This window comes from Chenopodium quinoa, unplaced genomic scaffold (assembly GCF_001683475.1).
Source record: "Chenopodium quinoa cultivar QQ74 unplaced genomic scaffold, ASM168347v1, whole genome shotgun sequence".
Classification (NCBI taxonomy): domain Eukaryota; kingdom Viridiplantae; phylum Streptophyta; class Magnoliopsida; order Caryophyllales; family Amaranthaceae; genus Chenopodium; species Chenopodium quinoa.
The window spans coordinates 2,607,399-2,630,605 of record NW_018743691.1 but is presented as its reverse complement, the minus strand read 5'-3'; the positions used below and the strand labels follow the sequence as shown (position 1 = coordinate 2,630,605).

The 23,207-nt window shown below is 33.9% G+C and overlaps 2 protein-coding genes across 3 annotated transcripts; both read left to right on the top strand.

Annotated features, from left to right (window-relative positions):
- The first annotated feature begins 3,028 nt into the window (after positions 1-3,028).
- LOC110683754 (ABC transporter G family member 24-like) lies at positions 3,029-12,911 on the top strand. 2 transcript variants are annotated; one of them, XM_021860154.1, is made up of 14 exons: positions 3,029-3,812; positions 4,129-4,202; positions 4,866-5,126; positions 6,334-6,397; positions 6,499-6,642; positions 6,781-6,815; positions 6,952-7,025; positions 7,372-8,273; positions 9,098-9,394; positions 9,762-10,241; positions 11,061-11,209; positions 11,559-11,848; positions 11,952-12,085; positions 12,233-12,911. In XM_021860154.1, the coding sequence occupies exons 1-14, from the start codon at positions 3,592-3,594 to the stop codon at positions 12,387-12,389; spliced, it is 3,282 nt and encodes a 1,093-aa protein (XP_021715846.1). In that variant the 5' UTR covers positions 3,029-3,591; the 3' UTR covers positions 12,390-12,911. The 2 variants fall into 2 exon arrangements, with proteins under 2 accessions (XP_021715846.1, XP_021715847.1); XM_021860155.1 differs by lacking the exon at positions 4,129-4,202 and having other exon boundaries at positions 3,629-3,812.
- Positions 12,912-18,031: 5,120 nt separating this feature from the next.
- LOC110683753 (glucan endo-1,3-beta-glucosidase 6-like) lies at positions 18,032-22,384 on the top strand. Its single transcript, XM_021860153.1, has 2 exons — positions 18,032-18,909; positions 20,890-22,384. The coding sequence occupies exons 1-2, from the start codon at positions 18,557-18,559 to the stop codon at positions 22,007-22,009; spliced, it is 1,473 nt and encodes a 490-aa protein (XP_021715845.1). The 5' UTR covers positions 18,032-18,556; the 3' UTR covers positions 22,010-22,384.
- Positions 22,385-23,207: the final 823 nt, after the last annotated feature.

The following is a 23,207-nucleotide window of genomic DNA, read 5'->3' as shown; positions in this document are numbered from 1 at the left end:
ATCCACCGCCTGGTACAAACTAAATGACATTTTGATGAATAAAATGGGAAAATCCATTAGTTTCGTTAACTAACATTATGATTATTGCACAGGAAAATATTATGTAGTCGATTCAGCGTATCCTAATACACTCGGGTACTTGAGTCCACATACAGGACGTGATTTGAGGTATCATTTGCCTGATTTCAAGAGAACGGGTACTCCACAAAGAATATTTGAGCATTTCAATTACCTACTCTCGTCTTGTCGAAATGTAATTGAGCGGATTTTTGCGATTCTGAAAAATAGGTGGAAGGTTCTACAACCTAAATTGATGTCGCAAACGGAATTACGTTTTCAGTTGCAAATAATCGTTACTTGTTGTACTCTACACAATTTTATTCGTTTACATGAACTAGGGATTCCATTCACGCACCAAGTTGAAGTCATGGAGCGAAGAGAAGATCATACTATGTACGATCCTAACAGAAAAGCAGCTATGGATATTGTACGACAAGAAATAACTGATCAGATATGGGAGTCGGTTCAGAGGAATGCCAAGGTAATGGAGGAGCTTGGTGGACAAGAAGAAGACGAAGAACTAACCGATTATGAAAATTAGTTTAAGTTGTATAGTACTCTAATTTTCTCAATGAGTTTAACAGTAGAAATGTGTATAAAAAAATAGAACCATTTGAACAATGAATTGTATCATCATCATCATCATCATTATTATTATTATTATTATTATTATTATTATTATTATTATTATTATTATTATTATTATTATTATTATTATTATTATTATTATTATTATTATTATTATTATTATTATTATCGTCGTTGTAATAAGAGCTTTAAAGAATGAAATTTGGCTTTATATCATTAGCAATATCATTAGACATAAACTGAACTGAACTGAGCTGAGCTGAGCTGAACTGAATTTCAACGTATGAGAACAGACCCTTAGATTGTAACTCTCAAACGCCTCAATAATGTTTCAATTTTGATGTTTACATGCATATAATTCATCCTCTTTTTTTTTTTATTTTTTTTTTTTAAAAAGTATCCTTTTTTTTTAATAACGCTTTGTATTTATTTTATTAAGACTTTGTTTCTAACACTACTTGTCTTTATTAACACTTTTGTATTATTTGACAATATAAGCAAACTAGTCTTTTCCCACATATTTAATATGAGTATTTTTTTTTTTGACACATAATATGAGTAAACTAGGATTAAACCAACTTATTTAGTAACACAAATAAAAAGATAAGTTATAAACACATGGGAATATTTAGCAATAAGTGATAATAATTTGTGTATAACCTTAGCTTTTTTGATTAAAAACCTTCAAGAAATGAATAAACCCCTCCAATGTATGAATTAATCCGTACAACACTTGATAATTGTATAATTGTATCTAACACCTATTTAATTTTATAGTTCCTTATATGTAATAAAAATATAATCTGTACTTTTTTAGTATGTTTGAATTTTTTGTAGTAACAATAATGACAAATTACTAACACTTCTTTAAAAATTTAACAAACATAGTAAGGTTAAAATTGTCCAACTTTATAAATTTTTTGAAAATATATCAATATGGATGTCTATAAAAAGATCTTCAAAAAATAATTTCATTGGTTATTTTTATAATAATTTTTTTTATAGTTTGTAAAATATCGTCAAATAAAGTATTATTCGATTCTTATAATAAACATCTCTCTTCATTAATGACGTTGACTAGGATGCTATTTTCTCAATAACAAAATTGTATATTTTAGTAACATAAAATATTTTTTTAGTAACAAGAAATATTATTTGGCGCCAATGAAATTTGTCCCGCCTTCTTACGCTAAATGATGCCAAAAACCAAAAACTTTTCCCTCTCATTTTTTTAGCTAATAATGAGTTATCGATTTTTAATTGGTAATGTATGTTGGGACCACATACATTCAATGTATGTGTATCATTGTTCCTACTATTACTACCTCACCGACAACAATAACAACAATAGTAATAACAATAAGAATAACAATAACAATAATATTAATGACATACATTAATGATAAGACAAAAGGAACATTTATTATAACCACTAGAGCCATAATTAAAACTAAGTATAGCTATAATTTTCTTAAATCTTCTCAAAGGTAAAGGGGTGGGGAGGTTGTCGGTTGTCGGCGAGAAACATGGTGTGGTGGCCGGGAATGAGTGAATGAAGGAGGAAGAGGAAATAATTTGAGTGAAAGTGAAGAGGGGATAAGAATTGTATGGTGAAATAAGGGGGGTGTAATCCGCTTTTATAGGGGTGAATTATCCATTGCAGTTTTACACAACTGTAAAAATATCGCACAACATTCTAATAGACAAGTAAAATTAGTATTAATATTTATAAACGTAAATAAGTATCACACTGGGTTGCAAGTCGTAGTGGTCCGAGAACCCTAATCTATTCAAGTGGTCAAGGGTTCGAAAACTGAATTGAAAGAAACATTAAAAGTGTGTAATCCAAAATTAAATAAATATAAAGGCTATGTATTGATATCCTCAATTTTATCAACATGGCTAATTATGTAGAGTAATTTTGTAGAGAAATATATTGTGAGTATGGACAAGTATAGAGCATACTCCTCAAAATATATTTTGTGAAAGAAATTGAACAACTTTCTAAAATGGGTAATCAGTATTCGGTATAAGTATACCTGATCGAAGATGGTGCTGATAACGTCGTGTTATGATTATACAGAGTATGTAGATATATAGAGAGCAAAAGAGGTATTTCACTATCTGTAATATTATCACAATACAGATGAATGAGAATGGTGAATTTGCAAATGCATTTCATCGGATATTTATAGTAGAAGAAACATGCTACTACTTCTAGCTATACATAAGTCACACGTAAGTTAATAGGTTTGGAAAAATATTACCAAGCATTTAATGGTGATGACCAAAAGACCAATAATTATGTGGCATTCACACAAGTTACTTCATAAAAAAAATCGGGTTGGCTCGCTGCACGACACGGCACGATGCCCATGTTTAGTTTCACTCCTACCGTACGTAACAAGATGATGAACTTGGTTTGGATTTTGGAACTCCCCAGTCCTCATCCTTATTAAAACAAAAAATTGTACGAGAATAAAAAAAGTCGTTCAAATAAGAACAATGTTGTCCTTCAACCTACAGTGTTTACCACTTCAAAAAAAATACCGTGTAATAGACGAAACACTATTTAAAATTTGAGCAACCAATTACAACTACGTTAATGCTCCCGTATCTTTCTAGACTCGTGCTAATTAACGTGTAACTTGATTTTGTTCATATATTTAAAGGGACCATTAACTGGGTCAACTGTTCAACCCTTTCAATTTTCAGTCTATTATTTTAATCCAAATTCAACCTCATGTTTTTGTTGATTCCATTGATTCATAGGCCGTTTTCCATCACCATTTTCTCTCTCCTAATTTCTTCATTTTTCTCCGTTTCAGATTCACCTCCAATTCCAATTTTCTGCAAAATATTTTCAAGTTTGAGCTTAATTTGTTGAATTAATTGAAGTTTGAGCTTAATTTGTGGATTAATTGAAGTTATTATAGTATTATTATGAGTGTCGGAGCTGAAAAATGTTGGTTAGTTCTGACGATAGCGGTGTTGGTTGTGGTAGTGATATCAATGGCGGCGATACAAGTTGAAGCTCAAGCTCAAGTTGAGAATAATGTAAATGAAGATGAGCTTCGATCGCAGTTGAGAAGCGGAGTTGGGAATGTTACTGATAGGATTGCATTGGAGATGCAACGCCGTGCTGACTTCTGCATTCTTGATGAGTAAGTAATAATCCTTTTTTTTTTCTTTTAACATTGATTGACGAGTGGTTTTGTCGTGCATTTTTTTATTACTATGTTTTGTGGAGGGGGCGTGGCCGCGTGGGGGCAAAGAGGGGTCTAGCAATTAATCAATTATTATTCCTTCCATTTTACCAATAACAGCAAATAGTAGAGTACTATTAATTGCGATGCTAAATAAACTCTACTTGCATATTGTATTTTAATTCGGAGTTATATTCGACAGCTTTGATGATTTGGACTACTTGGTTGGTAAGCGGAAATTGGATTAGTAATTTTATGTACAATCATGTTACAGGAAATTGGATTGGAATAGAGCTTTTAATTACTCAAATTTGGACTTTTTGACTACATGCATGGCAAAAACTGAAGGTATGGTTAAACATGTTTTTTTTGGGAAAGGTGTTTTGCTTGGTTATCAGTTGCTCATTCTTTGGTTAAAATTAATTAAGGACCGTATTGGAAGACTAGAAGTGTACTTGGCAAATACTAGTGTTATATTTGCAACTGTGAGACACTATTACTTTCTCAAAATGTGTCCTTAAGCTTCAGTCCTTCTAACACAGTTCATAGTTTGAGTTTCTCCAGTCCATTTTAAAATAAAAATGTATGCACACCCCTGTTCATGTCGATTATTACTTGTAAAATTAGCTAATGTGGCATCATGGTTAATATCATTTACTCCTTGTTGATAGTTTGATACCAAGGTACTGCATAACATATTTAAAGAGGAATCTCCCCTTGATTTAGAGAAGTGAGAATACTGTTTGGAAGAGAAAATAGGGGCATATAATTGTATATTTTTTTCATGCGACCCTAGTTGTTCTGGCATACAGCAGCAGTCCTTTTTTCATTTACATGTGCTAAACTGCAAATAGGCTTGTAGAATGCTAGCTGGTGATGGAAGTGATTTGTAATGGGTACTGGGTACCGGTAGTGTACTTTCTGTTTATATGCTGCCTATGTGTAATTCATATAAATCACTGCCAATCTTCTTACAGTGTTGTAATCTAGAACTTTTACATTGGCATACAGATGCTGCCTCTCGATTGTGCACAGAAGCAGAGATAAGGGTCTACTTGGGTAGCTTCTTTGATGGTGGTGGCCTTCAAGCTAACAAGAACTGTAATCTAACTTCCTGGGTTGCTGGATGCGAGCCCGGTTGGGCTTGCAGCGCTGGTTCTGTTCAAAAAATTGATTTGGAGAGTACTGACAAGGAGATACCTGCAAGAACTTCTGAATGTAAAAGTTGCTGTGAGGGTTTCTTTTGTCCACAAGGTCTTACTTGTATGATGCGTAGGTGTCTCAACTTTATCACTTTCTCCTGAGTTGCTGATGCCGAAACTAATTTCAGCTACAGGGCCGGCCCGGAGGGGTAGGCCTCGAGTGCGACCGCCTAGGGCCCACGCCAGACAGGGGCCCAAAAATTCAAAAAAAAAATCAATTTGCATAGCTGTAGAATTTAAACTGTCTAAACTGTAGTTTTTACTCGTTAAAAAATAAGCTACTTTTAAAAAAGATAATAAATGCATTTAGTTAGCAATTAATATTAAATTACTTAGATGTCAATTAGGTGGAGATAATTATGCAATATAACCTCTTCTTCTTCTAATCTTCCAATTTTATGAGTATCTGTTTCAAAATATTAATCTTTTCAATTACACCGTTTCATATTTATTCAATTACCGAAATATTATGCAAAGTTATTACTTCAGTATTGTGCATGGAGACTTATTATTCAAATAATTTAAGTTATTTTCATTGTCTTATATTTAAAGATATTGCGTGTAAAAAAATTTGTTTACTTAAGGGGCCCTTTTCTTACATTATGCCTAGGGCCCATAAATTTCTAGGAACGGGGCTGTTCAGCTATAATCTTATTATATGTTTTTATTCCTTCATTTTAATTTTTTATCAATACAATACAACTCCAATGGGGAACCACATTATCACATGCAAATACCTAATTATGCTACTGGGAAGTCTTAGATTGTTAGATTTTCATTCTTTTTGTAGGGCCTGATTTTGTCCCTCTTCAAACTTGCTTGAGGTCTTTTGCACTTCCAAGTCTTAATAATCAAGATGCTAGATGTTGGTTTGCTTTTATCCTTATTTTGTGATTAAGCTGAGATTTTGCTTATATAATATTATAATACTATCCTACTCTTGACTTTCTATGCTTCCTTCACAACAATAAGAAAATGCACAACTACAGAATTGTTGTAATTTTAGTGACCTTGACCTGCTGTTTGACTTTGTCTTTTCTCAATGTGGCATCATCTTTATCTCTTCACATAAATGTGGTTCACTTTGCTCAAACTTATCTTTCTTACTATTATCTACTGCCTTCACTTTACATCAGTCATGACACCAGCGTATGTGAATAATGTGATTGACAAAATAATAGATTAGTAGTTGTGAATGTTATGAACTTATGATTTTATTATGAATTTAGTTGTTTTCATTCACCTCTCCTCCTGATGTATGCTTTTCAATCTTGAAGCTTGCCCTTTGGGTTCATACTGTCCGTTGGCAACCTTTAATCAAACAACTGGCTTATGTGAACCGTAAGTACAAGTTCTTCCTCCCTCCCTCCTCTCTGTCTTAAAGTTTCCTTATCTATCCTCTTTACAGCCCTTTATTAACAATATGGGATGGGTTTTCACAGATACAATTATCAACTTCCCTCAGGAAGGAACCATACATGTGGTGGAGCGAACATATGGGCTGATGTCGATAGAAGTAGAGAAGTTTTCTGCCCTGCAGGATCATATTGTCCCACAACCACTGATAAAAAACCATGTGATAACGGGTATTTTCCTATATCCAATGCTCAAAAGGCATCTTCTGGCTATAAATTTAAATGCTTCAAGTCACAATATACTTGGCTTCCCTTATAGTAAACATATATTTCACTATGGTATGTTAATCTTCTTTTATCTAATTACAGACATTACTGCTTGACAGGCTCTACATCAGAAACACGTAAGATTCTCATCAAACTTAAGTTACAGTTTTAGTGTTTTTGAAAAATGCATGCTTTAGAAGAAGTTTGGTTATTCAACTTTGTAAATTATACTTTACACCTGGCTTTAGAAAAGCCTGACTTATTTTTATGCAGGATGCTCCAAGTTGATCTCATGCAAGGAAAATTCAAAGGAACAGAATATCCACACTTATGGAATTATGCTAATAGTAAGAAATTTATTTTTCATTTTTGTTGAAACCCATTGTAACCACTTGTGAGTGTCCCACATTGAAGAAAGAGGAGAGGTAGTTCCACTTTATAAGGTAGAGGAGTTACTGGTTTTAGTGTGGAAGCTCCAAAGCCTTGTTTGTGGACCAAATTCTCCTCCTCCTTGTTAGGGTTGTCCAGGCCCATTTCATATTGTTTTGAAATTTAACAATTTTTAAAGCAAGTCATGTATGTTGTTTGCATCAATCTTCATGTTAATATTTTTTCTTCTGTATCCGTACTGCTACAATGTTACATTTTTATAAACTACTGATGGGAATCGTAATCTTCCACTTGCTGATGCAGATTGCTTTAGTTGCTCTTCTTCTCATCATCTACAACTTCTCGGACCAAATTCTTTCCATTCGAGAGCGAAGACGTGCCAGAAACCGAGAACGAGCTGCTAGAAGTGTGCAACAGAAGGAACTTGTGCGAGCAAGGTGGAAAGTTGTAAAAGATGCTGCTACAAAGCATGCAGGCAAGTTACAAGCTAATCTATCACGAAGATTTTCAAACAGAAATCATCCAGAAAATTTCGAGATTTTGCATGATCTTGACGTCCAAGAAGATACTTTTCCACTGCCAACTAATTATGCTGGTAATTCAAGCGCTTTGCAGCCATCCACAGGTTTAGAGGGACCAGTAAATCGATCAGGCTTACATATACCTGAAGATGGGCCTCGTAATCCTGCTAGATTAAGCCTTGAGATTAAAGGAAAAAATTCAAAGGAAAAAGCTCTCAAAGAAAAAGGCATTCGTACAGAAAGTCAGATTTTCAAGTATGCATATGGTCAAATTGAGAAAGAAAAATCTCAAGAGAGGCGGTATGAAAATAGAACTTTTTCTGGAGTGGTTTCATTAGCTACTGGAGATGAACAAAAGAAAAGGCCTTTAATCGAGGTTGGTTTTAAAGATCTAACTCTGACATTGAAAAGCAAGCAAAGATGTCTTTTAAAGTGTCTAACCGGAAAAATTATGCCTGGCCGTATAACTGCCGTCATGGGGCCATCAGGTGCTGGGAAAACAACATTAATGTCTGCATTAGCAGGAAAAGAAACTGGTTGCAATAAGAGTGGCTTAGTTCTTATAAATGGCAAACCGGAGTCAATTCATTCTTACAAGAAAATAGTTGGTTTTGTGCCACAAGATGATATTGTACATGGGAACTTGACTGTTGAGGAGAACCTTCGATTCAGTGCATGGTGCAGGTATGTTGGATTTCATTCCTCAAAGGCTAAAAGTACAAGGGAATGATTGGAGTGATATATTATTATATCAATTATATGAATGCATGTCGTAACAGAATCTAGATTCTAAACCCTATTGCCTCTGAATAGGAAAGTAGTGATTCCTCTGATAATACAAGTATCTTATCCACCAAAAGCTGAGATTGAATTTATGTTGGTTAACACTTCGAAGTTAATGCTGCAGTGGCATTGCCGTAAAACAATTTTTCAACAAAAAACACCATCATTCAATCTCTCCTGTATCCAACTTCATGTTAGAAAAATAAATAAGCATGTGATGTAGATGGTAGTAATGATAGCCTTATAAGACCTCCAGATTTGCGAATTATCATGGTATTGAACTGTTGTTCATACCAGAGAAACTGTCTAAACGAATATCCTTTTAACAATTATAGAGAACTTAGCATTCCAAATAGGATCGGAGATGAGACAGTAAAAAGCATTTTTCTAGGCTTTGCTTGTGATTTTATCTTGTTAAGCTTGACATATTATTGTGTCAGGATCTCACTTTATTACTTAGTTATCTTATAAAATTGATGGAGAATATAATATCATCAAGGTGTTTTTATGTTTCTGTCTTGTTATGGATATGTTCTTTTCTTGTGTGTACAAATATAATAAATTTATTATCTGTTCCTATAACTCACAATTGCACAAGCACTATTCACTGTAAAAGGAGGAACCTCAGGTTCCCAGTTTATTTTCTTATTTATTCTGTTTCTTGTTAGTGATTCTTGTTGGTACTATTCTCTGCACTGATGATTATTTTTTTCCCCTGATTGAAGACTGTCCACTAAATTGCCAAGAGCAGAAAAAGTTCTAATTGTCGAAAGAGTTCTTATGAACTTGGGGCTACAGGAGGTGCGGGATTCCTTGGTTGGAACTGTGGAGAAACGAGGAATCTCTGGAGGCCAGAGAAAGCGAGTAAATGTTGGCCTGGAGATGGTTATTGAGCCTTCCCTTCTATTTTTGGACGAACCAACCTCTGGTTTGGACAGTTCATCGTCAAGATTACTCCTAAAAGCACTTAAACATGAAGCCCTTGCAGGAGTGAACGTTTGCATGGTAGTTCATCAGCCCAGGTATGCTATCCTGATGGAAAAAGACTTTTTGAAAAGAATCCAAGTTTCTTTAGTTCAAAACTGATGTGAATTACAGTGTTAAGAAATTCCAAAAAATAAAAGAATCAAAGAATCTCCATTTATGTTTGTTTATTTGTTTAATATGAGAGAGCACTGCTAAATTTAGCAATTTGGCATGCAGGCATACATGTAATAGTGGAGGCATTCAATATGAGAATCTAACTTCCTTTTCATATGATGTACTCTTGTAACATGTGAATGAGATAGCCTGCATGTTATTATTGGAACTGCTTTATGCCTTTGCCTGATTGTCATAGAAGCTGATCTTTGTTGATATGACATTGCATTCCTTACTTTTCTTTTTCAGCTATGCACTATTCAAGATGTTTGATGATTTGATACTTCTTGCAAAGGGTGGTCTCATGGTTTATCATGGATCAGTAAGAAATGTAGAGGAGTACTTTGGAGGGCTTGGAATTAATGTTCCGGAACGAGTGAACCCTCCGGATCACTATATTGATATTCTGGAGGGCATGGTGGAGCCAAGCCCTAGTTCCAGTATTAACTATAAAGACCTTCCTTTAAGATGGTTGCTTCACAACGGGTATACGGTGCCGGAGGATATGCAATCCAGAGCTGCTGAATTGGGAAATCCTTTGAGAAGTGGAAGTGATTCTACTGGTTCTGGTAGTGAGCTCCAGTCTTTTACCACAGAAATTTGGCAGGATGTAAGGTCCAATGTTGAGCAACGACGTGACCACATCCACCACTATTTCCTCAAGCAAAAGGACTTGGCTGATCGTAGAACCCCTGGAATAATCCGGCAATACAAGTACTTCCTTGGCAGGTGATGATCCTCCGTAAATCATTCTATCTAGACTTTCATAACTTCATCTTTAGCATGTATAATTTATTATCAGTGAAATAAGCACCATTTGTGTATGATCTTGTTGTCTGACATTATGCACTATAGCTGCAAGTTCAGTAAGCTTTTGGCTAGATTTCCAGGAGTAAGAGCTTTTTAGGAAATTGTTTTGAAACTTCTATATGCATTGGTGTCAGTCTTTTCTGCCAGATTTGGCTGTTGCTGCCAGCATCCCAGAAGAAATCTTTTAATTTGGTGCCTATATGCCCTAGAAAAGGTCAATCCTGGTGTGCACTCCATATTTTGATTTTTGAACATCAATGGATAGACGCATCTATTATAATTCAAATGCTTATAATCCTGATATGTCCTTTTTAATCCACTAAATTACCTCTAAATCTTTGTTCACATAGGACTAAATGCCCCAAGAATTGTTTATGTTTGGACTTCAGATTAATTCTTGCTGTGCATTCTTTATCTGTTTTGTATTGAAGAATTTTCAGATATCAAAGTGATCCCAGTTATTCTTATGTCCCAGTTTGCTTTGCTTTATTTTAGCAGTTTGTAGTATTCATGCGGTATATTGTTTGATTTAATAATCTAGGGAGACTTGTTATTAGCAGACTAGCAGTAAACTCCATTGCCTCTGCGGCTCTGCCTACTTTAAATTCATGATCAGCTTAATTTTTACTTACACTTTGTATATGATTCTTTTAATTTTTACTCCATTTCTTTGGTGATTGTATATGATTTAATTACGAAATTTAGGTTTTAAGTTTTTTTATTTTTATTTTTTTCCAGGATAACCAAGCAGCGACTACGAGAAGCCAGGTTACAGGCAACCGATTATCTTATACTATTACTTGCCGGAGCTTGCCTAGGTGCTATTACCAAAATCAGTGACACAGACTTTGGGGCAACCGGATATACATATACTATCATTGCTATATGTAAGTTTAAAATTAAAGCACTGTTAACATATTTTTGAATTCCACATTGCACTTGTATCTTAGGTTGAGGCTATAATGATAATTGAAAGCAATTCATCATCATTGACTATCCAAAATTTCAAAGCCTACCATTAGATTAATTATTAGTTAACCTTCTTGACTTCCATGACTTGTGTTTCACCCATTGAACATCATATGAAGTGTTTGGTAAAGAAAAAAATAATTAGAGTGGTGTTTAATCTGCCCTATTTCCCGAGTTTTTCTTCTTTGTCAGCACCTAGTACTGTGTTTTACCCTCATAGTTGCATTCATTTGTTATTACGATCTAACTAATTTTCCCTTACTTCAGCTCTCTTATGTCAAATTGCTGCACTAAGAACCTTCTCTCAGGACAAGTTACAATACTTGAGAGAGAGTGCTTCTGGCATCAGCAGCTTAGCACATTTCCTTGCAAAGGATACCGTGGACCAATTTAATACAGTGATCAAGCCTGTTGTGTTTCTCTCTATGTTTTACTTCTTCACAAATCCAAGATCTACCTTCATCGACAATTATACTGTTCTGATCTGTCTTGTCTATTGTGTGACGGGAATGGGTTATGCTTTTGCCATCTTCCTGAACCCTGGTCCTGCCCAACTAGTAAGTTACTCGGTCATTTGGATAACTTTTTCGTATTACTGATTATTTGTGATATTCATGTTTGTCCTTTGCCTTCCTGCTAAATTTGGATTTCCTCTTGCAGTTTTCAGTGCTTTTCCCTGTTTGCTTAACCCTGATTGCAAGTCAGTCACTGAAAAATGAGGCATTGAAAGGCATAGCCTATCTATGTTACCCTAAGTGGACTCTGGAAGCACTAGTGATTGCAAACGCGAGGAGGTATGTAAAATATGTGGTGTCTGCAAGTTTTTACAACTAATTTGTGATTAAAAAGACAGTGCATAAAGTCTATATATTTATTCTTGGTGCAGTCCCTTATTTTAGGCCATGCAAGTTTATGAACTGAACAGCTCCATTTCTTTACAGGTATTATGGAGTGTGGCTTATAAATCGTTGTGGCATTCTTGTAAAATTGGGTTATAATCTCCATGCTTGGAAAGAATGCATCTTAATCCTCATTGCTTTCGGTTTGGTTAGCCGTGTAATAGCTTTCATCAGTCTGCTGATTATTCGAAAGAAGTGAGGTTATTTCTTTGGTCAGTTCTATTTTTACTCCAAACACGATTTTTTGTCCCTGAGATCAGACATATTGAAATCCATCATCAGCAGCCAACTGGTTCTGCACCGCCTTTCAAACTTTTGATTAGATACTCGAGTTTGAAGAGAAGGATCTTGCTGATCTAGGGATTTTATGCCTTTAGGTGACTTGTATCATACATTTTTTTTTGTACATGTAAAAGGTACATTGTGTATGTTAGTCTGTACATAGATATTAAAGCCACTCCTTGAGTCCTTGCCAACTTGTAAAAGGAGCTATAAAAGCAAAGCAACGATTTAAATACGACACATTCTTCTACAATTGTTAATTCACTAGTTTTGTGATTGACTAATTGTGTGATTTGTATTCCTTTGTTCGAGATTAATTGTCATATCATTAGTTCAAATTACACTATTGATGAGCAATTTATGTTGGACAAACGAAGTACAGATTTTGGTGTCATTACGATACATGTTACATAAACTTTTGGCTAAATAATTTTTGTTACATTTTTGTTTAAGTAATCTTGAGCACTTTTTGTTTTTTTCATACAGCCAGATTGAATTGTAAAGTTTTTGAAGAGCACCAAAATGCAACAGTGGACAACTAGATACAGGATTAAAATACATAAATCATAGTACTTAACAGCTTGTTTATTGGTTGTTACGTGAGAATAGAGTTTGAGTATAATTCCCAACTTGACAACATCCCATGTTTGTTTAGATTTTAGAGTACAATACCCATTTCTTTGATAAAAACAAAGGAAAAGAAAAAACTCTAGGGTTCTTCACTTCCTGTTCTTTTTATTTCTTGTATTCTTGATATATTTAATTTTTTTTGACACAAAAGGTAGGTATTCTTGATTTTTTTTTGAAGCTATTAACTACTCCGTAGTTGTGTTTGTAATATCCAACTACTATTGTATAATTTCGATGATTGGGAAAATACAATTAGTATTATATACTCCTAGAGTACTATGGATCATGGTACTCCTTACATAACATATTTGAGTTATTTTGCGCATACTTTATGTTATTTTGTTTAAATGTTGTGTTATTTACTTATTTATTACTTCAACCTCAACTAATGCTATTTTTAATTTACATTAAATAACATGTACTCATTTAAAAATAATACCGAGTATATATATAAATTGAAATAATAATAAATTCACATCAAAATAACGTTAGCATTGTTGAATTTTAAGGCATCGTGAATAGAATCACACTTTAGAAGATACTAAACTTCTGGACATAAACACATTTAAACCCTTAAATGACCTTCAAATCAATTGATTTCTAAGAAACCCAGGAAATTAGAAGATGAAAAGAGGAGAGAGAAAGTGTGTTTGATTTAGAGTTGGAGTAGTGAGAGGAAGAGAGAGAGAGTGTGTGAGAGTGAGGTTGATTCCTCAAAAACCCAGAAAATTGAAAGAAGAAAGGAGAGAGAAAGTGTATGATTTTGTTGGAGTACCTGATAGGAAGAGGGAGTGAGTGCGGGAGGAAAATGAATAAGAAAACGGCGAAATAACATACATGTATTTAAAAATAACATATATATATAATTTGAAATAACAAAGAGTTAACATCAAAATAACATGAGTTTTATAAAACGTGGAGTAACACGGTACTCCAGGAGTATGATAGAAATTGTGGGGAACCTAACCACATCTATAGAGAAGTGAATAAAATTAAATTGGATAGCTAATGTTCTTGTGAGGAGGGAATACCTAATGTTTTCCTCTTTTTATTACCTTAAAGTCTTAAACAAATTAAGGGAAATTATTTAGGCAAATATAAAGATGATACGGTTACCCATTGTAATATAAGAACATGGTTTTTAGTAGTCTATTCAAAATTGGATCTGATCGAAAATTCAAATTGAAAAATAGGTGATTAGTAATTCAGTATTAGATTCGAAAACTTTTGGATATCCGAATTTTCGAATTATATATTTGAATTTTCGAATCGAATCATCAAGTGTTCGAATCACATCACTAGATTTAACCGATTCAATAACCTTTTTAGTAATTCAAATCAGATCATAAAACCTTTGACAAAAAAAATGATAGTTAACCAATTCAAAAACCTTTTTTTTTTTATTTTCCTGCATATCTAATCCAATATATGGAATACTAAAAAAACTAATTAAATATTTGAAATTGCAATTGAACACCGGATTTTGATCGGTCAAATACAAAATTATTTTTTATTATTATTTTTTATTTTTTTTTTTTTGGAGAAAGTTGATTAAATATTCCTAAAAATCCTTTTTAGTAAAACACTCCTACATTACTACTCTATAGTAAAATAATATCCCAATTAAAGATGTGTCAAAATCAATTTTTTCCGGTAATTAGATACGGAATATTGACTAATGATTAACCCCTCACGAGTGGCATGGTATATTGGTAGTTCCACAGCTTTAAACTTTGTTCAAAAAAGTTACTGTACTATGCTTATTTGCTTAAAATCTCTCCAAAGCACAACTTTTAAGCCGTAACATCTTTGTTTACATCACCTAACCACACAATTTTTAAAGTTTAAGACAACAAAATAAAAAAATTAAAAAAAATCTTGGTAATAAAAAGATTCCTCTGTTACCAACCAAAAGGACAAATGGGGAGGACTTATTCTCGTTCATCAACTGGTCTCTCTTACTCTCTCCTGTCCCAACAATTTGCTGCAAAAAAGATGCCTCTTTTTTTTTCCATTTTTTTCAGACATTAATTATTCTCTTTATTAAATTAACTAGTTTAGTCAATATAATTAAATCAATTACCGAATCCCGTCTAGATATTTAAAAGTATTATCGTCACTATGAAGCAAAACAATAATCCTCCTTGTTTTTACTTGCAAGTTGCAATTATTATTTAATTTTTTTAATTGTTTATCTGTTAAATTTTACATCATTATTATTATTTTTTTTAATCTCTAACCAACAAAGTAACCCTTGATCGAATAATAGCTGAGTGAGTAACCCATGATTGATCAACTATACCTTGACTAGCAACCCTGACCACAATGTGGTCAGCCACATATAAAAATTTGTGTAATGTTTATCACATACTAGATTCGTTTCTTATTACTCGCAACAAAGGGGTATTATTTGTAAAACTAAAGTATTCCCTTTGATGCAGCTTGCTAGTAATAAGAACCAGAGGTAGTATAATGTTATTATTTCATTAAAATTGCAACTCTAATTTTACATTTCCTAATGCATTATTTCAAACAATACTCCATCCGTCCCCGAATGATAGTCACTATTTCCATTTTTGGACATCCAAAATGTTAGTCACATTTCACAATTTTAGGTCCCATACAATAACACAAAATGACCTATGTACCCTCATTTTTTTTGGATGTATTATCTGTGCTTCCCAAAACACCCTCATATATGCCTTTGTACTTGTGCCTTAATTGAATGAGTTGTCTCCCTTTTTAATGACAATCAGTTTCTCTCTCTTCTTTTTGTTTTGCACATGATTGAATTTTAGTTCCCATGTACTTTATTTATTTCTCCTTAATTCCCGTGATTTTCACCCAAAAGTGACTATCATTCGGGGACGGAGGGAGTAATATTTAAATTATTACTTCCTTTTTTTATACTTACAACACACTTTTTATCACGCTTATCAATGAGGTGATTAAACTAGGTAAACAAATGAATTAAGCTATGAAATTTAAAACGTAGCAACTTATCCCTTTCTTCTTATAGGTGTTAAAATTTTGTAATTTAATTTATCCGTTTACTTAGTCTAATACTCGTATTTTCTTTAACAGGCGTGCCAAAGGGCAACTAAATAAAAATGGAGGAAATATTAAGTAAAAATTATAAAAATTTAATAAGATTATAAAAGTATAAAATAAGGTACACCATGATTATACTTTTTGTTTTTAACCATATTTTATAAACGAAAATTTACAAATTGCAGCCTTTTAAAGTTAGTATTTTGCAAATTGCAGCAACTTAAAAAAAATGCAAATTGCAACCAAAAGCTGTCATAAATTGTAAATTGCAACCTAATTCAATTTTTTCATCGATTTGCATGTCGCTCATTTTTTGTCAATTCCGAGATCAATTTGGACCCTTAAAAACTAAAATGGCCCTAAAACCTTGACTAAATATTTTTTGACACGAAAACCGATAAAAATTAAATTGGGTTGCAATTTATAATTTATAACAACTTTTGGGCTGCAATTTGCAAATTTTTTTTAAAAAAATATTTACAAAATACAAGTTTTAAATGGTTGTAATTTGCGAATTTTCCTTTAATAAGTATTATAAAATACAGAGCAGAATGAGTTAGCACAACAGCTCAAAAGAACAGAGTCTTACATATTTCAAATACTCCGCGCCAAGTAAAGTTTGGTGTAGTGCGAAAGTTTACATCTCTCAATCTCAATATTTGATTAAAACCATCTAAATGCACTTTGGGGTAGGGATTCCTTTACCTTTTCCCCCACCCCCAAAAAGCCTAACGCCATAACCCGTTAACTCGGGACGGGAATCTGTGAGAGGTTTCGATCTGATAAGACTTTTTTCCTTACCAAAAAAAAAAAAATATACACCGTATATATCTATATTCAAATTTATTTAAGGGTAATGTGTTATATGTTGCTCTTAAGATTACAAATAAGCATTTAATATATTTTCTAATTTGATATTAATGTAAAAAGATATGGAAAAATTATGCATAAATCTAGTACCACTAAGATCTCGCAAACAGGTCATTTAGGTCGGGTTCGGGTCGGGTTTATTCAGGTCGGGTCAATTTCGGGTCAGCAAAATGTTCGGGTCACGTTCGGGTCGATTCGGGTTTCGGGTCATAATCGGGTCAGCACTTTGGGTCAAGTTCGTTTTGGGTCAAGTTCGGGTCGAGTCAAGTTCGGGTCGTGTCAATTCGGGTCGGATCTGTTCGGGGTCAGGTTGATTTTTAAGATCAATTTTCAGATTAATTTCGGGTCGGGTCAAATTAGGATCGAGTCAATTCGGGTCGGGTCTATTCGGGTCAAGTTTGTGTCGGGTTACCAAAATAAATTCACTTTAAAAAAATAGTTAGAAAAATAAAGTAAAATTGTTAAAAAATAAAAAAAAACATGAGTACCTATTACGTAGGAAATAAAGAAGCCCTAAACTAAGGGTCTGTTCTCATACGTTTATTTTTAGTTCAATTCAGTTCAGTTCAGTTCAGCTCAATCAATTCAGTTCAGCTTAGCTCCTAATTTCCTTCTCTTATAAAATATTCATTTTATTTCAGTTTAGTTCAATTCAGTTTAGCTGATTTCAGTCTATTAGAACAAACCCTAAGTAATTCACTATTTCACCCTATTCACTTAGGACTCGGGTCAATTCGGGTCGGGTCAATCAATTTGGGTTAAAATTGGGTCGGGTCACTTCGAGTTTTGGGTCATTTTGGGTCGGGTCAAGTTCGGGTTTCGGGTCAGGTCATTCGGGTCAGGTCACTTCGGGTCATGTTCGGGTCAACTCTATTTCAGGTCGAGTTAGTTCGTATTCGAGTCATTTTCGAGTTACGAGTCGAGTCAATTAGGTCGGGTTAGGATTGCCAGGAAGTACCAGTAAAATTATTGCACAAATTTTCCAACATTCAATGAAAAAATGCAAAAGTTGACAACAATTAATTCTTTTCCAACGTCTCTCATTTTTCATTCTCTCACCTAAAATTTTACTCGAATGAACTTCAAATTTCCTACTCTACTCTACTCCAGACAATTCTGCTTCAGTTTAACTTGTTTAGCTCTCTTTACTTGTTTTCCCTCTCATAATCACCTCCTCTATTTCTCCCTTATTCATGTCTATCTATTTATTGAAAAGCCAAATACTTTTTTCAATCTGATTGCTTTCTCTGTGTAACCAACATTTTCAGCCTTTCTAAGCTGCTTTTTAGCTCAAGTTCTTATCTTTTCTTCATACCCCACTTTACATTCAACAAATATTCCCCAAAATTTTGCAAATAATGAAATGGGTATTCTTCAATTTGAGTTTTCAAGCTGTTTTTTGAAATACCCATCTCCATTTTAGGGTTTTTTGAACTTAATTAACCCCAAAAAAAACACCTTACTTTCATCTTTAGATCTTTTGTTTTCAGGGTTTTATGTAATTGATTGTTTAAACTCCTAATTAAAGACAAAATGGCATATTTCAAGCAAAATACAGGGTTTTTTTCTGTTATTTTTGGTTTGTTTTGGTTGATTTCAATGGTAATAACAGTGAATGGAATAGGTGCTAATTGGGGCACACAATGTTCACACCCTTTACCACCAGATGTGGTGGTGAGAATGTTGAGGGAAAATGGAATTCAAAAAGTGAAGCTTTTTGATGCAGATTATAGCACACTAAATGCTCTTGGTAAAACTGGGATTGAAGTTATGGTTGGAATTCCTAATGACATGCTTTCAACTCTTGCTTCAAGTGGTAAAGCTGCTGATAAATGGGTGTCAGAGAATGTGACTGAACATGTCAAGAAAAGCAAAGTCAATATTAGGTTTACTTTCTTTCTCTTTCTCTCTCTTCATGTATAATCCTATGTTGTTCTGTTTGCATATGTTTTGATTTTTGTTCTGTTTTGGCTTGGTAGAAGAAGCTAGTTGATTAAGTGCTAGTGTGAACGGATTCGGTTTTCTACCTGAACTTATCTTATTTGAACTTATAACAACTTACTGACACTTATTCGAGCTTATTTTAATTGTAAATTGAATTTGAGTAACTTTTATTTGAACCTTGCATCAATTGCATGTCTATCAATCTGTTATACACCTGGATGTACCATGCACATGGTAGTACTGGACATTTAAACTCATCATTAGTCCGAAAATGTAAAAGATGTCGACTCGGTTGATTGGCCATTATCTGAACTTTTAAAAATCAAAGTCTTTATTATTGTGAAATTTGGTTCTTACATGTCTGTGTAACTAGAGTACATGATAGTTGCTTCTCTTCTGCCCATTTGTTGTTCATTTGACTAGTTGTATTGATGCCGAATGCATACAAGTGTGATTAGTTTTCGACAATTTTCCAAACCAGGATGACCTTTTCCTGAGGATACTGGAATTGCTTATGTAAAATATATGGGTAGACATTCAAGTGCAGATGATATTGTGCATATCTGCGTAGTACCGAGTGAATGCATAATATGTCTTTTATCCTATGTTAATGTAAATTAAACCTCTGGGAGTTCTTAGTTGTATTTGCACTAATTACCTTTGTCCATCTCGTTGAAGCTAGAACATTAGATGAGGACATGTTGAAACATTTGATGAGTTTTGTTTTAGAAAATCAGTTCACGGCTTTGTGAAATACTTCCTTTGTTTACCTATGGCCCTAATATTGCAAGTTTGCATCAAAGAGGGGGGGGGGGATAAGAAATTTAAGATGAGTAGAGAGATAGAGAAAAAAAAAGTGCAAATATGGTAATGTTGCAATATTTATGAAACTTCCTAAAATGGTAATCGTTGCATGTTAGGGAGGAGGGGAAGTAAAAGCAGAAATTGTAATTGAGCTTAATTGTATAGTGTTGTCCAAATATAACCACTGTGTCTTTATCAAAGCATGTGTTGCTGGACTATAGTTACCCAATGTGTATTCGCCTCATAATTTCTGAATATTTCCTGCCACTGCATGTTTATTGGGTTGTTGCATAATTTGCTATATTTATCTTGCTGTAACACTCTTTGGACATCTTTAGCTTGATGGAGACTTGTATTAGTATCTATAAATCTATAATTAGTGAAATGTAATTAATCTTTGACTATTAGACCTTACATGGAAACTTGTGTTAGTATAAATAACGGGTGAAAAAGCCACTTATGCTTTTTGTGCATACTTTATAATTAATCTTTAGAAGAATTAACTCTAATTGTTGACTTGTTGGCATGTAGCAATGTTACTTGAAAATTGCAACACATTTCAAGAAATGTTAATGCTGTAAAAGTTAATGCTACATTTCAAGAAATGTTAATGTTGTAAAAGTTTATGCTAAAGTTCAGGTAATCAATATTAACATTGACATGTCCAGGTAGCTGTTAATGATGGTGTCATTCTTGGCGCAACCCTTGATAGTAGCGCATTGTATAGGCATAGAAACAAAGAATTGAGTTTGAACCTTTTGTCAAATTTGTATCATCCGCTTTCAGTGGTAGGAGTTAGGATAGTTTATAACATTTTATCAACCATTATAGGTATTAGGTAGTTTTAGGTTTATATACCAATATAGTGGATTACTCTGTTTCAAACAAGCTTTTTACAAACACTGTTTTCTGATTTTGTTCCTTTTTATCCCTGTGTGACGTAAGCTCAGTTTTCTGCTACTTTGTTATTTTACGTTGCTTTATAGAAGTCAAGTAATCAGTGTCATTTTCTGCTATGCAGAGTCTCAATTAGCTTAAGAAAATTGCTTTGGATACGGGTTATGCATGTGGCTTCTGTATCAGTTAATCTAATTTACTTATACTTTCTTAAAATGCAGGTATGTTGCGGTTGGGAATGAGCCATTTTTAGCAACTTACAATGGAAGTTTTTTAAAAACTACCTTTCCTGCCCTTCAAAACATTCAAAATGCCTTAGTAAAGGCGCGCCTTAATAACCAAGTGAAGGTTACAGTTCCCAGCAACGCTGATGTGTATGCAAGTCCTAGCAGCATGCCCTCTGGTGGTGATTTTCGAGATGATATCCATGGTTACATGGTTCAAATTGTCAAGTTCTTAAGTGACAACGGTGCACCATTCACTGTGAACATTTACCCTTTCATAAGTCTTTACATTGACTCCAACTTCCCGGTGGAGTATGCCTTCTTCGATGGCAATGCAACCCCACTTAATGATGGTGGTACTAGCTATTACAACATGTTTGATGCTAACTATGACACCCTTGTCTGGGCTTTGCAAAAGAATGGGTTTGGTAACATGCCCATTATAGTCGGAGAAATAGGTTGGCCAACCGATGGAGACATCAATGCTAACGTCAAATATGCCCAAAGATTCAACCAAGGTTTCATGACTCGCACTGCAAATGGAAAAGGGTCACCAATGAGGCCTGGACCCATCGATGCATACTTGTTTAGTTTAATAGATGAGGATCAAAAGAGCATTCAGCCGGGAAACTTTGAACGCCATTGGGGAATATTCACTTTTGATGGGCAGCCTAAGTACCAACTCAACCTAGGTACTACAAATTTGGGATCATTGGTTAGGGCAAAAGGTCTAACATATGAAGAACGTCAGTGGTGTGTGTTGAAACCATCTGTAAAGCTTGATGACTCTAGGCTTGCTCCTAGTGTAAGTTACGCTTGTGCACGAGCTGATTGTACTAGCCTTGGATATGGAAGCACTTGTGGCGACTTGGATGCTCGAGGGAACATATCTTATGCTTACAATAGTTATTACCAGATTAATGATCAGGATGATGAAGCATGCAAGTTTGAGGGCCTAGGAGCTATCACTAAATCAGATCCATCCCGAGATACTTGCAGATTTCCAGTCATGATTGAGCCCTCAGATAATGGGTCAGAGCTAATGTTTCCTGTTTCCGGAATACGATCATGTTTTTTCAGTATCAGCATTCTCTTTCTGACAATGTTTTGGCTCTGAGACTTCAGTTGCGGGTGCTTTTGAAGCGGAAAATCTGGAAAAAAAAAATTCAGAATATTTCCTGATGTTTCATTATGTAATACAGTTAAGGTAGGCTGTCAATTATGTAATATTGGGGGGAAAAGCAGGGTAGGTTTCCATATTCCATTGGTTTGATGAACATCTTTATTGAAATCTAGGCAGCATAATTTTTTCTCACATTTGCCAAAATTTTTCCTGAGTGCAGTCTTTTTTCTTATGTCTGTATTTACCACCCCATTTCTTGACTCCCATTCTTTTTTAGGCAAGTGCAAAGTGTAAACTGTAAAGTCTGAGATTCAAAATACTGACCATTATTGTTTTTATTTTTATGGTTGTGCTGTGGAATATGCTAAATGTAGTGCTAAATGTTAGATTAGCAAAGGTGAAAACACAAACAATAGACCAAAGTAATAACAAGAACAATAAAATAAAATGTTAGCATACAATAGGTTGTATTTTCTCAGCAGCTTAACCTCAGTGTCAAGCCAACTTATTATCTCAAATAATTAGATTAGCTTAATAAAACTTCAACCCAATTTCTCTAGAACACACTAGATTCAATTTGAAAACTCATTTTCTCTTTCTATGTTTGTCTTTAATCTTAATAAGATTCATTATTATCTTTTGGTTTGAGTAATTTTGAGCTCTTCTTTGGTAAAGTATTCGTTAAGAGGATTATACCATATCTTGACTGTTGTAACCCATGATAAATTAATACTCGTAAGATCTTAATGGAGTTCAAGAATTTCTTTTCTGCCTTGCTTATCATTATGAATTTGGATTTGCCCGACCAGCAGGCGGGCGACGCTTTCACATAATAAGTAAGCATACAATTAAGTCATTGTAATAAGTTAATAACGTTAGTTGAGAAAATAAGGACTTTTATGGTAAACTAAAACACACATTCAATAAACAAAATGCACTTGCAATATACAAAAATGACAAACAAAATCTAATGTACTAAGAGATCGAGTCCTTCTATTTCCTTTGTTGGAAAAATCCAACCTTCACTTGTGTATAATAATATAATCATCACTTGTCATGAGCATAATTACTAATGTGATTATAAAAACTAAATATACTTTAAATTTTCATATATCTTCCTCAAAGGTACAAATGAAAGGATCGAGCAGGATTTGGGTTGGCAGCGTGAAACATTGCAATTTGCAATTTGGAA

What these genes read in the sequence shown, in the direction of transcription:
- LOC110683753 (XM_021860153.1), top strand. Translation starts at nt 18,557, where the DNA reads ATGGCATATTTCAAGCAAAATACAGGGTTTTTTTCTGTTATTTTTGGT. An exon ending in AAAAGCAAAGTCAATATTAG is followed by an intron (nt 18,910 to 20,889) that starts GTTTACTTTCTT and finishes CTTAAAATGCAG; the next exon opens with GTATGTTGCGGTTGGGAATG.
- LOC110683754 (XM_021860154.1), top strand. Translation starts at nt 3,592, where the DNA reads ATGAGTGTCGGAGCTGAAAAATGTTGGTTAGTTCTGACGATAGCGGTG. An exon ending in GACTTCTGCATTCTTGATGA is followed by an intron (nt 3,813 to 4,128) that starts GTAAGTAATAAT and finishes ATCATGTTACAG; the next exon opens with GAAATTGGATTGGAATAGAG. An exon ending in CTTATGGAATTATGCTAATA is followed by an intron (nt 7,026 to 7,371) that starts GTAAGAAATTTA and finishes TTGCTGATGCAG; the next exon opens with ATTGCTTTAGTTGCTCTTCT.